This window comes from Podarcis cretensis (assembly GCF_951804945.1).
Source record: "Podarcis cretensis genome assembly, chromosome: 7".
Classification (NCBI taxonomy): domain Eukaryota; kingdom Metazoa; phylum Chordata; class Lepidosauria; order Squamata; family Lacertidae; genus Podarcis; species Podarcis cretensis.
In genome coordinates this window covers 15,054,762-15,070,094 of record NC_137176.1, presented here as the reverse complement: position 1 = coordinate 15,070,094, position 15,333 = coordinate 15,054,762, and the positions used below count along the sequence as shown (strand labels likewise).

The following is a 15,333-nucleotide window of genomic DNA, read 5'->3' as shown; positions in this document are numbered from 1 at the left end:
TACTATTTTCATTTACATGTTGCATCGTATTCTCATCCATTCCAAGGAAACTATAATCAACCATTCCTCTACAGTATTTATTCTGGTTGCAGAAATGGGAACATTGGGAGTTGGATAGGAGGGCGACGGCCTATGAGTGCGATCTGCCGTTTTAAGGACTGCTTATTGTACCTTTTAGAAGACCCTGAAAGCCAGCAGAGGGAGCTACGAGTTTCAAAAACAAATAGAATAATGCATGAATGTGGTGGGTTGCATTTAGAGAAGCGCCCGTGTGAAGTCTAAAGTCCATTTAGTCTAGCATCCTGTTCTCACAGTGGGAAGCCTGTAAGATGGTATTAAATTGTTGGGGGCTGAAACAAAACAATTCAAGAACTTCTCTTCTTGGTGCCATTGCATACTTCCTGGAGACATTCACTGGGCTTCTAGGGTCCATCGCACCTGCTCCTTTGCTTTTAATTTAAAAACGAACACATTTCTGCATACTTAAGGAGCAACTGTTATCTTATATGTGGGTGGAGCCATTTTACATCCAAAGTAATAGGCGCTTGACCACCCAAGTTTGCTTCCATATGAACCTACCCGGACCCTGAGATCATCTTCTTGGGCCCTTTTTCATGTGCCTCCTCCACAAGAGGTCCAGAGGGTGGCAAGATGAGAATGGGCCTTCTCTGCAGCGGCTCCCCACCTGTGGAATGCTCTCCCCAGGGAAGTTCGCCTGACGCCTTCATTATACACCTTTCAGCGCCAGGCAAAAACGTTCCTTTTTAACCAGGTCTTTGGTTGATCTAGGGACGTGGGTGGCACTGTGGGCTAAACCACAGAGCCCAGGACTTGCCGATCAGAAGGTCAGCGGTTCAAATCCCCGCGATGGGGTGAGCTCCCGTTGCTCGGTCAATAAAGTGAGATGAGCGCCGCAACCCCAGAGTCGGTCATGACTGGACCTAATGATCAGGGGTCCCTTTACCTTTACTATGCCTTTTTAAAATGTGTGTTTATTCTTCACTACTCACTACAGTACCAACACATTGGTAGGAGTTTTTAATATAGTGATCTGTTCACTCTATACCAGCTGGACTAAGTTATAATACTCAGAATATAATGTTTTAAGCCCCTATATGTATTCCTGAGCAGTTCGTGATTCCAGAAGCAGATTTCTTCTTTCATTTATGTCTGGCAGAGATATACTGCGCCTTGTCCTAAGCACCGTATTTTAAAAGCAATTTCTGCTCCAGCTGTTGAAATAACAGCATATTGATATATGTGTGTGTGTACACACAACTAGGGACACTGATTATATTCTTGCTGAGTTGTTTTTATTTTATTTTAAAATGTCCAGGATAGAATGACTACAGGGCAGTTTATAATTCCACTCACAGAGAAGTTCTGTGGCTGGTGGGTGCTAAATAACTTTACAATATAATAGCAGCACCCCTTTTGACGAGGCATCACAAAGTCTGAAGGCTGGTAACTTTAAAAAATGATCAACAATTAATAGGATATTGCTCAACTCATTATGAACTTCTACTGTCTAAAAGACACACACACACACACACACACACACACACACGGAGACAGAGGTGTCTCATTCATAAACATACAGTGGTACCTTGGTTAAAGAATAGCTTAGTCTATGAACAACTTGGAATAAGAACGCTGCAAACCCGGAAGTAGGTGTTTTGGTTTGTGAACTTTGCCTTGGAAGTAGAACATGTTTCGCTTCCTGTTGAGTGTGTTCTATTTGCAAATTGAGTCCCCCACTGCTATGGGAAAGCGTGCCTCAGTTTAAGAATGGTTTTGGTTTAAGAAGGGACTTTCAGAATGGATAAAGTTCGTAAACCAAGGTACCACTGTACTTTCAAAAGGGTGAGAGATTAATTCAAGCACAAGGGTCCTGGTACTTACATCAAAATAAGAACCTGCGTGTTCCAGTATCAACTGGGTAGAGTCTGGTTTGTTCTTGCAGTAAGTCACATACATCTGGAACTTATCTGCCTGCAAAAACACAAATTTTGAGCGTTTTCTTCCAAACGTTACATCTGATTCAAACTTTATCTTGCAAAGGATAAGGAAACTTGCAAGAGCAATTAAAGAGGAAAGAAAAGTCAGAATATAAAGTTAAAACTGAATCAGGCCCTCTGACACTCATCCATTCAGATGTTATTAACAAACGTGTGTTCGTCTAGCAGTTAAAGATTCTAACCATGAATCTATTCTGCATCTGTCAGGGGCTCAGGAGCAGAGGCACAGGGGAGAGAGGAAATGGAGAGCGAAGGGGAAGAATCTGAGGGCAGCGTAGGGGAGTATGAAAGTGGCCCGAGAGATTCCATGAGCTTCTCCAGCGAATCAGAAGATTCCCAGAGGGGGGCGCCGAGGGCCAGGGCAAGGGGGGTCCCAGGGGGGATGCACCAGAAGCAAGGGGCCAGCGGGGACTCCCAAAGCAGCAGCGGGAGATCAGGACCAGCTCCCCCACCAGAGCGTAGTGGGGGGGAAGAGTCCCATGTATCAGGGCCAGCGTCTCCTCCAGCAGGGAGAGAAGATGAGTCAGGACTGACCACGCCTCTATCGGAGAGTGAGGGAACGGAGGGGAGGTCAGGTCCAGCTAGCCTCCCCGAAGGGGGAAGCAGTGACAGGAGCAGTGTAACGGTCAGGAGAAAGGTTGCCGGCTGGGCGCGCGCGCCAAGTTCGAATGTACAGGCGCGCGGGACGGCAGAAAACCCGGATTGGGAACCAGGTCCTAAAGCCCGCCGGAGGCAGGGGGAAGACTCAGGGGACTCAGCGTCAGAAGAGTCTAGAAAGGGCAAGACCCCAGCGGACAGGCCGACCCAGAGGAGGAAAGAGCAAAGGAAGAGGTGGAGCAAGGCTAGAGTCTTAAACTGGTGTCTGGGGGGAGGAGATTCAGACGGAGCTTCAGCGGTCTAGAGTTTAAGATGTAGAGCTGCGCGCCGCGGCTTTGAAATCGAAACTGCACTTCAATAAAGACTTTTATATATAACAACGGACTGGCGTTGGTCCTTTGTGAGCTGGGACCTCGGGCAGCTCTGACAGCATCAACAAATTCCAAGGATCCACCATGAGTTGCCTTAATTTCATTCTAACATTGCTGCATTTTGATCCTGTTTTGTGCCTCTTTGTATTCTTTAAAACTGAAACACAGAATTCTTATTCGCATTCTGCAAACCATTTTCTATGCCCCAACACCATTTAGAGTTGGCTCTTTAGATTGTATCAATTTGGCAATTATTTGTATTAATTTGAAAAATCAATAGAAATAAATGGCAGAAAAAAATTAAGTTGGCTCTTTATAGAGCTGATGGACCCCATTAGTCTTCAGCTTCTCATAACGCAGGTATCATGTCTCTGAATATGACATTTTTTTTTTAGGACGGTGGTGTCACATGGACAGAGGACTGTTGTTTTTTTAACAACACCCCCCCCCCTCTCTCTCTCTCACACACACACACACACACACTCATAACTGATTATTTGCTATAGAAAAAACCAGCTCTCTTACCCAGGTGACGAAACAGTGACCAACATCTTCAGGAAGCTGCTCATATTTTTCTAGCTCTTTCAGGAATATACTGTAAAACAACAACAAAGTGACGAAATTATTTTCTTTTTTTTTTTTTAATTCTTTTTATTAAATTTCATTTGCAACATACACAAAAAAGAAATAAATTAAAGGAAAAATACATCTACACATAAAACAGGAAAAAAAGAAAAAAAAAGAAAAAAGACTGATACACATAACAAATTTAGGCACATAATTTAGATACACAAACTGACTTCCTTCCCTGCTGATTTCGGGTTTCTTAGTTTAAAAACTTCATTTTCTACAGCTGGTATTGATTACTGGTTTATACATCGTAAGTTTTATAACAGACCTGCTATAGTTGGTAAGTTTCTATAATTTCCTTCAATATAGACCATAAATTTATTCCAATCACCAATTAACTTTGTATTTTTTTGATTTCTAATTTTTTGCGTCATTTTTGCCAATCCCTCACCGTTGGTATATTTGTACTTTTCCAATTTTGAGCGATTAGTATTCTGGCCGCTGCTGTCGAATATTGAAATAGAATTTTATCTTCTTTCCTGATTTCTTCTCCAATGATTCCTAATAAAAAGGCCTCTGGTTTTTTAGGGAATGTGTACTTAATTTTTTTTTTTAATTCATTATAGATCAAATTCCAGAATTTCTTCACCTCCTCGCATGTCCACCACATATGTATGAAATTACCTTCTTTTATTTTGCATTTCCAGCAGGCCTTATTTCCGGTCTTGTACATCTTGTTTAATTTTACTGGTGTTATATACCACCTATATATCATCTTCTCTAGGTTTTCTCTAATTGCAACACTTGCCGTGAATTTTATTCCATCATTCCATAATTTTAACCATTGTTCATATTCTATGTTATGTCCCAGATCCATTGCCCATTTTATCATGACCTCCTTAATTTCTTCGTCCTTTGTATCCCAATCTAGTAATATATTGTACATTTTAGATAGTAATTTGGTTTTGTTTTCAATTATTTCAATCTGGAATTTGGATTTCTTTTCATTCATTCCTACTTTTTTATCTTCTGTCCATATTGCGTTTATTTGATGGTACTGTAACCAGCCTGTTAGTTTTTCTTTCAAATCTTCGTATGGTCTTAATTTCCAGCTGCCTCCAGATCTTATCAATAGGTCTTCACATGTCAGTCTTTGCTCTTCCATATTTACTTTTTTGATTATTAGGATATCTGTTGGGGAGAGCCACCAAGGTGTTTTCCATTCCAGAAGTTTTTTATTTTTCTCCCAAGCTTCATACAGTGGTCCTCTAATAATATGACTTGAAAACCCTTTGTGAACCTTCTCTTTGTTTGACCAGATAGGCGTGCCAGCCGAACCTATTGTTGTTGTTGTTTAGTCGTTTAGTCGTGTCTGACTCTTCGTGACCCCATGGACCAGAGAACGCCAGGCACTCCTGTCCTCCACTGCCCCCCGCAGCTTGGTCAGACTCATGCTGGTAACCTCGAAAACACTATCCAACCATCTCGTCCTCTGTCGCCCCCTTCTCCTTGTGCCCTCCATCTTTCCCAACATCAGGGTCTTCTCCAGGGAGTCTTCTCTTCTCATGAGGTGGCCAAAGTACTGGAGCCTCAGCTTCACAATCTGTCCTTCCAGTGAGCACTCAGGGCTGATTTCCTTCAGAATGGAGAGGTTTGATCTTCTTGCAGTCCATGGGACTCTCAAGAGTCTCCTCCAGCACCATAATTCAAAATATGACTTGAAAACCCTTTGTGAACCTTCAAAATAATTCATAATTCAAAATATGACTTGAAAACCCTTTGTGAACCTTCTCTTTGTTTGACCACAGATAGGCGTGCCAGCCGAACCTATTGTTAGACCCTTCTAAATCTAATAAATCGGTATTTTCTAGGGTTATCCAGTCTTTAACCCAACATAGGCAAGCAGCCTCGTAATATAATTTTAGGTTCAGAACTGAAAATCCCCCTCTCTCCTTTCGGTCTGTGAGTAATTTAAATCTAATCCTTGGCCTTCTCCCCTGCCATATGAATTTCGAAAGGGTTTTCTGCCAATCTTTAAATATTTTAGGACCTCTGATCACAGGAATATTCTGAAACAGGAACAACATTCTTGGGAGTACATTCATTTTTATTGCCTCCATCCTACCCATCCACGAGAGTTTAACTCTGTTCCAGGTATCTAGGTCTTTTTTAATTTCCTTCCATGTTGTCGAGTAATTATCTTGGATTAAATTTATATTTTTTGGTGTGAGCCATATACCCAAATATTTAATTTTTTTAGCCACCTTGATTTCGTATTGTCTCTCTAATTTTTCTCTTTCATCTTTTCCCAGATTCTTAATCATCATTTTTGTCTTTGATTTGTTCAATTTTAAACCGGATAGCTTGCCGTATTCCTCCAATGCTTCCAGCGCTTTGTTAATACTTTCTTGCGGCTCTTCCAAGGATAACATTAAGTCGTCTGCGTAAGCTTTTAGTTTATATTCCTTTATTCCTACTTTAATTCCTTGGATCTCTGGAATTGTTCTTATTTTATTCGCTAACACTTCTAGTACCATAATAAATAAAAGCGGGGAGAGAGGGCATCCCTGACTTGTTCCTTTTTCGATTTTAAATGAATTTGTAAGGTTATTATTTATAATCAATTTAGCCGATTGGCTTGAGTATATTGCTTCTATTCCTTTCATAAATTCGCCCTCGATCCCTGCTTTCTCCATGGATTTTACTAGGAACAACCAAGAAACGTTATCAAACGCTTTTTCCGCATCTATGAAAATCAACGCCGCCGGTATTTCGTTATTGGTTTCCAGATATTCAATTATATTTATGATATGTCTCACATTATCTTTCATAAACCTATTTGGGAGAAATCCTGCTTGGTCTTTGTGGATTAAATTTACTAAACAGTTTTTCAATCTATTCGCCATGATATCTGCAAAGATTTTATAATCATTATTTAATAAAGATATCGGCCTATAATTCTTAATACTCAATTTATCCGTATCCGGTTTAGGGATTAACGTGATATGAGCTTCTCTCCAGGACTCTGGTATTCTTCCTCCTACTAAGATGTTATTCATAGTATCGCAAAGCGCTGGTATCAGTTGATTTTCTAACACTTTGTAGTATTTGGCAGATAGACCATCCGGTCCTGGGGCCTTTCCCAATTTCATTTTTTTTTACCGCAATCTGGATTTCTTCTATTTTTATAGGTTTATTTAACTGAGTTCTTTCTTCCTCTGTTATGGTCTTCCCTCTGCAGTCCTCTAGATATTTTTCTATTTGGGTTGGGTCTTCCTCTTCTTTCTTATATAGCTTCTCATAAAATTTAAGAAAAGTTTTTTGTATTCTTTTTGGGTCTTCTATCACTTCTTCCTCTATCTTTATTTTGTTTATCACATTTTGTTTTTGCCTTCTTCTCAGTTGCCAGGCTAGTAATTTTCCCGTTTTATTCGCTGATTCAAAATATTTTTGCTTCATTAACTTAATTTTCCATTCGATTTCTTGGTTTGTTAGTAATGAGTATTGTGTTTGTAATATTTTTGTTGTTTGTATGTTTTGTTCATCTTTCGGGTTTTCTGTTAATTTTTTCTCACACTCTCTTAGCTGTCCAAGAATTTCTTCTTTCTTTTGCTGTCTTATTTTCCTCTTATAATTGTTTTGTTGAATGAAGAAACCTCTTAGAACAGCCTTACTGGCGTCCCAAACTACTTCTATGTTTGTTTCTGAATTGAGGTTCAGATCAAAATATTCCTTTAAAGTTGTTTTAGCTTTTTCAATAATTTCTTCGCTATCTAATAAGTATTCGTTCAGCCTCCATCTAAAACCCCCCTGTGGTACACCTTTTATTTCCAATGTTGTTGGATTGTGGTCAGAGAGGGTTCTCGGTAGGATTTCACATTTTATAGATCTTAAAGTAAGTTCCCTCGAAATCCAGATTTGATCTATTCTGCCCCAGCTTTTGTGTACTTCTGAGAAGAAGGTAAACTGCTTTTCTGTTGGATGCTTATGTCTCCAGATGTCTACTAAGTCCATGTTTTCTTCCAAATCTTCAAATGATTTCGGTAACTTCCCTTGGTTTCGTTTTTTCTTTTCTGTTTGTCTGTCGATTTCTGGTATTGGCACTGCATTGAAGTCTCCCAATAGTATCGTCCTGTTGTTTTCTAATTCTAATAAAATTTGTTCTAATTTCTTGAAAAATTCTAATTTGTTTGAATTTGGGGCATATATGTTTACCACATTCGACAAAATTATTTTCAAAGTCCTTGCCAGATTTTCATTAGGATACCCAAAAATCTTAAGTAGTGACCATAAACATATACGTACATATACCTGTGAAAAATTATCTGTAAAATCCAGTTTCAGCTGAATTATTTACGCTCAGCTAATAGTAACAGAAGAATTAAAAGGATGCTACGTGCTACGGATTCCCTCACAGAATTAAATGCAACTTTGAAATTGCTTTACTTTGGTTGGACCACACAACCAAAACGTTACAGGAAAAGTGTGGACAGCTGCAGCCAAGCTTCATAAAGACCCACTTCTACTCTACCACTAAGGGCTAACTCAAGCTGCCCCCAATTGGGTCTTGAACACACAGTGGGTTATAACAGAGTTAGAAATTATGGCACACTGTGGAAACCCAATTAATATACAGTGGTACCTCGGGTTGGGGACGCGGGTGGCGCTGTGGGTTAAACCACAGAGCCTAGGGCTTGCCGATCAGAAGGTCGGCGGTTCGAATCCCTGCAACGGGGTGAGCTCCCGTTGCTCGGTCCCTGCTCCTGCCAACCTAGCAGTTCGAAAGCACATAAAAGTACAAGTAGATAAATAGGTACCGCTCCGGCGGGAAGGTAAACGGCGTTTCCGTGCGCTGCTCTGGTTCGCCAGAAGCAGCTTAGTCATGCTGGCCACATGACACGGAAGCTGTACGCCGGCCCCCTCGGCCAATAAAGCAAGATGAGCACCGCAACCCCAGAGTCGGCCACGACTGGACCTAATGATCCAGGGTCCCTTTACCTTTACCTCGGGTTGCAAATACCTCGGCTTACAAACACTTTGGGTTACAGACTCCGCTAACCTGGAAGTAGTACCTCGGGTTAAGAACTTTACCTCAGGATGAAAACAGAAATCGTGCGGTGGCAGCGGGAGGCCCCATTAGCTAAAGTGGTACCTCAGGTTAAGAACGGTTTCAGGTTAAGAATGGACCTCCGGAACGAATTAAGTTCGGAACCAGAGGTACCACTGTATCTCCCATCCTGATCTAGTTTCAGCACAACAGTGAAGATGAGCAAATGACGGACTCCTAGTTACACACTCAGAACTGGTTTGGCTATAAACCTGGGTAGCATACTGAGGAGCCAAGATAGGGCCTACAGACAGCCCCAAATCTGTGTATATGTCCACACAGAGCAGAGGTGCTGTGATGGTTTGTGTATGCTCTTCGCAATAAGCACCCTCTGCTCACTCAGAGAAATATTTACAGTTCTTTATTTTACACATGTACAAGCAGCACAGTACAATCATGCATCTGCATCTTCTGGTTCAGATTCGAGGAGTGGTCTTCTGCTTTTCCTCCAACAGAAAAGGCGGGGAAGCTTCATGAGACATCTCTGATCCCTGCGCTTTAATCCTCTCCTTTCCTGTGCCGAAGGCACAGGCATAGGCTCCCCATCTGTACCTGAGCTTCCTGTGCAGCGCTGGGGCTCTGCCTCAGTATCGGAGAGCCTTTCTGCCTCCTGGCTCTCTCCCTCTTCCCCTTCCGTCACTTCTTTTCTGTCTCCTTCTGACTGTTCCTGCCCTGACTCTTCTCCTCTCCTCCAACTTCCTTGCAGTCCCGTGACAGGTCTCCACACAGGTCACATTAAGATCTGAATGTCACTCCTTAAAAGGTGCAGGAGGGCAAGAGAACTGGGTGGCACAGAGCTTGTTTTTGGTGCCCTCCATTCCAAACACACAGGGGACCCCGGCACAACCATGTTCCTGACCTTCCAGCTTGCGCAGAATTGGCAAAGATAAATCTTGCATAAAATAGGGCTCCTCCGCCACACAAGTGTGCATCAGATGACTGTTTTGCTTGCAAGGCCTGGTTGGTAACAGGAGCTGTATTTGTTCTTATGTTCAGGGCAGCACTTCAGAAATTGTGAGAATGTTTTTTAAAAAACAGAAACGCAACATCGTTTTGTCAACTCAATGCACTAACATTCCTGAACTCCTCTCAGCAGGTGATACTGGTATCTTGTTAATAGGAGGCCTAGGCGTGATTTTTGTGCACTGTGGTGCAAATACTCTTTCTTCTGCACCTCTACTGAGCATGAGGCTTCATACAAATCCTGAATTCAGGCTGTGCGCTCCAATTATGGCAAGTTCACCGTTACTGATATCTGAAAAGAGCTTTCTGCAGCTATCACCCCATAAATGAAAAATGAAATGTCATACTCGTTTGTTTATGGACTATGCAGATCTGCTAAGAAAAAGAAATCCAGAATATCTCATTCTCTACCAGACTGAACAACCTGGCATTTTGCACTTTCGTTCTGGCCTAGCGATTTAAAGTCTATTTTAACCAGCTATTTAACAAAAAGTGGATACCACAGAAACTGAAGATTCACCCGTTGCAGCTACATACTCTCTCGATACATTTACGGGGAAATAACAACCATATATTTCTTTACAAGTGTGAAAAATGCATTAAGTCAGTCTTTACTGACATCAGGTCTTCATACTCACTTATTATGGAATTCGTAGATTTCCTGCATGTTTCCAAAGATAATATGTTCCTTATTGACAATACCAGGTGGGATCTCTTCAACGCCACTTGTTATTTCCCACAGATATGTCTGGTCAAAAGCACAAGACAAAAAGGGTGAACTGTGAATTTGCTTGAGGGTAACAACTCAAAAAGCAACCTTTCCAAAACTGAGATATACAAGATCACACCAATATCTGTAATGTATGGCCACTTTAGCTTTTATTGTAAACTCTGGTCTGGTTTTATACAAATAAAATTCTAACCATAGGCAAAATACTTCATGGTATACATGAAGTCATAGAGTTTAAAATCCAAGCACTGCAATAGCTACAACGGGAATATGATTCCTCTCTGGTTTTAACAGTGAACAGGCATTTCTGTTCAAAGAGAATGAGCCGGTTCTCGAATGTGCGATACACATAATGGAAGCATTAGCAGAGGATCATCTCTTTTATAGAAAACACCAAAGCCTAAACAAAGGCAGCAGTCCGCTCACGGTGATTCCTCCCCAAAAATAAAAAATAAAAAGTGTAAACAAACTGTGCCCGTGTCCAGCTAACATAGGAGTTTTGCAGCAGCAAAACAAGATGCTGGCCAAGTCACCAATGGCTGCCTAGTACAATTCTGTTGACAAACAGGTCTACTTAAGAAGCAAGATGGCACAAACTGGCCCTTCAATTCTACAGTTTGCAAAAGTTCTACGTGAGACCCATCCCATATGGTCACACACTTACATCTAAACACTCTCGGAGATCTCTCACGTAAGCCTTCTCTGTCTGGATAAGCTCCGCCATAATGAACCTTTGAAACAGAAAGGAAACATCAGTGTGCTGGAATCGTCACACATCACTCTCCTCTTGATTTACCATTGCTTTCTATTGTGAATAGGAAAAGCAGAACAGAGGTCCAGCACACAAAGGAATTACAAGGGGGGGAGGGGGGAGTTTATTTGTTTTTGCCGATTCTTAAGCAGAGACAACGTTGGGTCAACAGTCCAAGACTGAATAATGCATGGTTTATGAAGACTTCTCCCTCACCCCTTGAGCACCAGCTTTGGTACAGATTTGGCACGGAGATGGTAGCTTGGATTAAGCCAGGGTTCCCCGTTATATCTGAACTGGGGAACTCTGCTGTAAAGTCAGTGAACAAACCAGGAAAATAAATCACTTCAAGCATATCCAAAGAATACACACAAAAAGCGAGAAGTGAAAGCATTGGGATTTCCAGATTGAAGTCAGATTCCTAAAAAAATAATAAAGCATGTATTTTTGGAACCCTTTGATTTCTCCCTTTTTCTTCTGTACACCATGCGTGGTTTACTGTCCCTTTTTATCATTTATATGGAGAATTTCCAAAAGGAGAACTTAAAATTTGCCATCTATATAGGAAGAGAGCTTTAAACAAACAAACAAAACAAAACATTTCATCTACTCAAAAAGCCTCAATGTGTAAGGCTAGTACTGGGAAGTGGAAAAGCACAAATGGAGCGGGGGAGATATCAAACCACACACGAAGCTAAACCATGCACAAAGATTTCTATAGAGTGCGGAAAACACTGCATTACTCTTTCCTGCGGGCCGACTTCCTCTTTTCTTCATTAAGCTCGTGAGCAGCATCTCTCAGCTTCACCTCTGACCCAGGGACACTGGCTGGGATTATATCCAGCTGCAGGCTTTTACTCTGAATTAAGAGGGGGGAGAAAACAGAATTAGCAGAGGCAGGGGGAAAAGAGAAAAGGCAGCTGTCTAGTAAGGAGCTTAAGCCGCCGCACTAAGCCAGCCCACGTTTCTGCTAGCAGAAGAACAAAAACCCCAAAAAACCCCGCAGCACTTACCGATTTATTGGAATCTGAAGAGATCCCCAGGGCTTTCTCTAAAGAGGTCCTATACTTTTCCATGCGCAGAGAGAAGTCCCTGTATCTTTTGTCCACCGCTGTGACACATTTTTTAATCTCCGCTGCATGGGCATGGCCCTTTTCACAAAAGCCGTCTGCCAGCTGTATCAACAGCTTCACCCTCTCTTTGGTTTGCTGTGGGAAACACAAAAGGCAGAAAGGTAGAACTGTGGCAGAATGACAACTATCCACTAAAAGAAGCATCCTCACAAGTAATATAATAATAATAATAATAATAATAATAATAATAATAATAATAATAATAATTTATATCCCACCCTCCCCAGCCGAAGCCGGGCTCAGGGCGGCTAACAACAATAAAATAATACAACATTCTAAAATCATTTCATTATAAAATTAATTCAAATCAAATTGATGGCAACCATTGAGCTAGAGTTCTGTGAAGATTGCCAGTGGAGGGAGTCAGGCTGTGCCCTGGCCAAAGGCCTGGTGGAATAGCTCTGTCTTGCAGGCCCTGCGGAAAGATGTCAAGTCCCACAGGGCCCTAGTCTCTTGTGACAGAGCGTTCCACCAGATTGGAGCCACAGCCGAAAAAGCCCTGGCTCTAGTTGAGGCCAGCCTAACCTCTCTGTGGCCTGGGACCTTCAAGATGTTTAGGAGATAGTTTGCAAACAGACGAGGCCATCTCTGAACAGCTCTCTGTTGCTCTTGCCATAACACAAAAAAATCAGGATTGTTATTTGATTTCAAACCATCCATTTAAATGAGGAACCATCTATTTTGAGTTTTCGGGGTCCTACAAAGTAAGGATTTGACAGGCAGAATTTATCTTAGAAATCTGCTCCTCCAGCCTCACAGCTCAAGTTTATGTTACCCCAGATTGCTGATAAGCAAGGAACAGAGAGCTGAAGTTTTTAGTCCTCATGGTGGCAGAGGAAAGCCAAGGAATATCTCAATAGGTTTGCAGAAATAAGTGAGGAGGATTCCTCACAGCCAGCATATTTATATCCCCCTACAATTTCCATTTTCTCCTAAACAACCCCCAAACTAATCCCTGTCTTCCTGCTCATCACATGCCAATTGCTTTATGTCCCCCCTCCTTACATAAACCATCCTAGATGGCCTAAATTTCAAGAACTGGAATAAGAAGAATATAAAATGTGATGTTGGTGTTGTCTTTTAAGCGACTGGCTCTCTGACACAGCCTCAACTTAAACCAAATTTCAATGGCACAGCTAAAAGCATAAAAGGTGGGATCCAGTATCAGAACCAGCAAATATTCTTGTTGAAATTCTTTACTACAAGAAGAGGAAGAGGAAGAGGAAGAGGAAGAGGAAGAGGAAGAGGAAGAAGAAGAAGAAGAAGAAGCAGCCAGATGGGCGGGGTATAAATAATAAATTATTATTATTACAGTGAACGCTCGGGTTGTGAACGTGATCCGTGAGGGATGCACATTCGCAACCCGCAGTGTCGCATTTGCGCATGCACGGGTTTCAATTCGGCGCTTCTGGGCATGCGCAAAGCACTATTTAGCACTTCTGTGCATGCGCGACCGCTGAAACCCAGAAGTAACCCGTTCCGGTACTTCCGGGTTTCGGTGGTCCATAACCAGAAAAAACGCAACCTGAAGAGTCTGTAACCCGAGGTATGACTGTATTATTATTATTATTATTATTATTATTATTATTATTATTAGTGTGTAGAGGAGGGGTAGGCAACCGCTGAGCTAAGGGTCACATGCACCCTTCAATTCAATTTCAGAGCCTGGCTGGAGAAAAGAAGGGGGAAATCATGGTGGAGAAATCCCCAAAAGATGAGGCGATGTAAGGAGGATGAAGGAGAAAGCTCTCTGCAAGCTTGCTCAGTCACTTTTGTCTCTGGCTCCATCCTTCATCTGCATGCTAAGGGAAAGTGGCCTTTGATAGAAAAGGGCCCCCCAATCCAGGTGCAGAGACTACATGTGGTTAGGAAGAGGGAACATACCTGCCTGCCCTACACCCCTTTCAATCGACGATGCGGCTCCACTTCTCCCAAAGAGATAAAAACAGGCACAAGACACAGCAAGAAAATGGCAGGGGACCTTAACTGCCGTCGCAATTTACCTTGGCCGTAATCTGAAATTCTTCATGCTCCTTTAGCAGCTCTTGAGTATGCTGGATACTGGAGCCGGTGGAAGTGTGCGTAGATAAATAAAATTCTCCATTGTCATGGATCCATTCAAGAGCCTAAGAGAGAAACAGATCACGAAGAAGTGTTAGACTACCTTTCAGCAAAGGCAACTTATTTCCTAGGTGTAGAATCCCATTCGAAACTCAGGTCACCTGTTCCTGGGCTTGTTCTAACATCGCCCAGGCATCTCCTAACATTATCCAAGCAGGCTGCCTCAGTGGGAGAGATGACAAGCAGAGCTCGTCGCGTCACCTCTCCTGAAAAATCAGCTCCATTAGGCAGTTCCTACCCCTGAATTGTTTTCAGCTGGTCACTTTAATAACTATTACTGTATATAACTTTCAAGAAGTGGAGCCAGCAATCGCTTTTTACACCTTTTCCCTCCCCGTCCCTTTTTCCTTACGTGCCGTGTCTTTTAGATTCTAGGGTCTATTTTCATTTTAGCCACTCTGGGAGTCTGTTTTGGCTGAACAGCGGGGTACAATTGCACCAAGTATAAATAAATAAATAAATGCACTCAATCGATGCCCTTCTGTTCATGGAAGAGCTTTAAATGGTTTTCTTTTTCTTTTTTGCCAATTTGTCCTTCCTCCTGTAACACCATCCTGCCAAATGTCACCCTATTGCAGCGGGTCTCCAATTCCTGGGGGAAACTGGAGGCTGCAGGATGGGAGGGAGAGGGGAGATCGGCAAAAATTGCCCTCCTCCTTCCAATAGCGGAGGCATCCATTGGATCAAAATCAAAGTGAATGTGCTTTGAATAGAGATACTTGCTCAAAGGTTTCTGGCAGCCTTTGATGGCACAAACCACAAATTGCAAAGAGAGAAACAGATTAGAACCTGTGAACGATCCTTGGAACATCAAGGCCTGGAGTTAAGTGGTGGGGAGATGTAGCCATTGGGTTTCTACAATTCAGAGATTTCCTTCTTCTCCATTCAAATATACCACTGCTCAAATATTGTGAAGATCGTATCTGGGACAGAACAGTCGGTACGGAATGAGACTCCTAATCTCAGGATCAG

The 15,333-nt window shown here is 42.1% G+C and overlaps 1 protein-coding gene across 8 annotated transcripts in view; it reads right to left on the bottom strand.

Annotated features, from left to right (window-relative positions):
• TRIO (trio Rho guanine nucleotide exchange factor) overlaps positions 1 to 15,333 on the bottom strand; it is a 259,894-nt gene that overhangs the window by 90,040 nt on the left and 154,521 nt on the right. For all 8 annotated transcript variants that reach the window (XM_079984877.1, XM_079984883.1, XM_079984882.1 and 5 more), the window contains exons 21-27: positions 14,244 to 14,366; positions 12,121 to 12,315; positions 11,851 to 11,966; positions 11,021 to 11,087; positions 10,265 to 10,374; positions 3,512 to 3,581; positions 1,903 to 1,992 (exon numbers count right to left, since the gene is read on the bottom strand). In XM_079984877.1, coding sequence (XP_079841003.1) covers positions 1,903 to 1,992; positions 3,512 to 3,581; positions 10,265 to 10,374; positions 11,021 to 11,087; positions 11,851 to 11,966; positions 12,121 to 12,315; positions 14,244 to 14,366 — 771 coding nt within the window. The remainder of the gene's footprint in view (positions 1 to 1,902; positions 1,993 to 3,511; positions 3,582 to 10,264; positions 10,375 to 11,020; positions 11,088 to 11,850; positions 11,967 to 12,120; positions 12,316 to 14,243; positions 14,367 to 15,333) is intronic.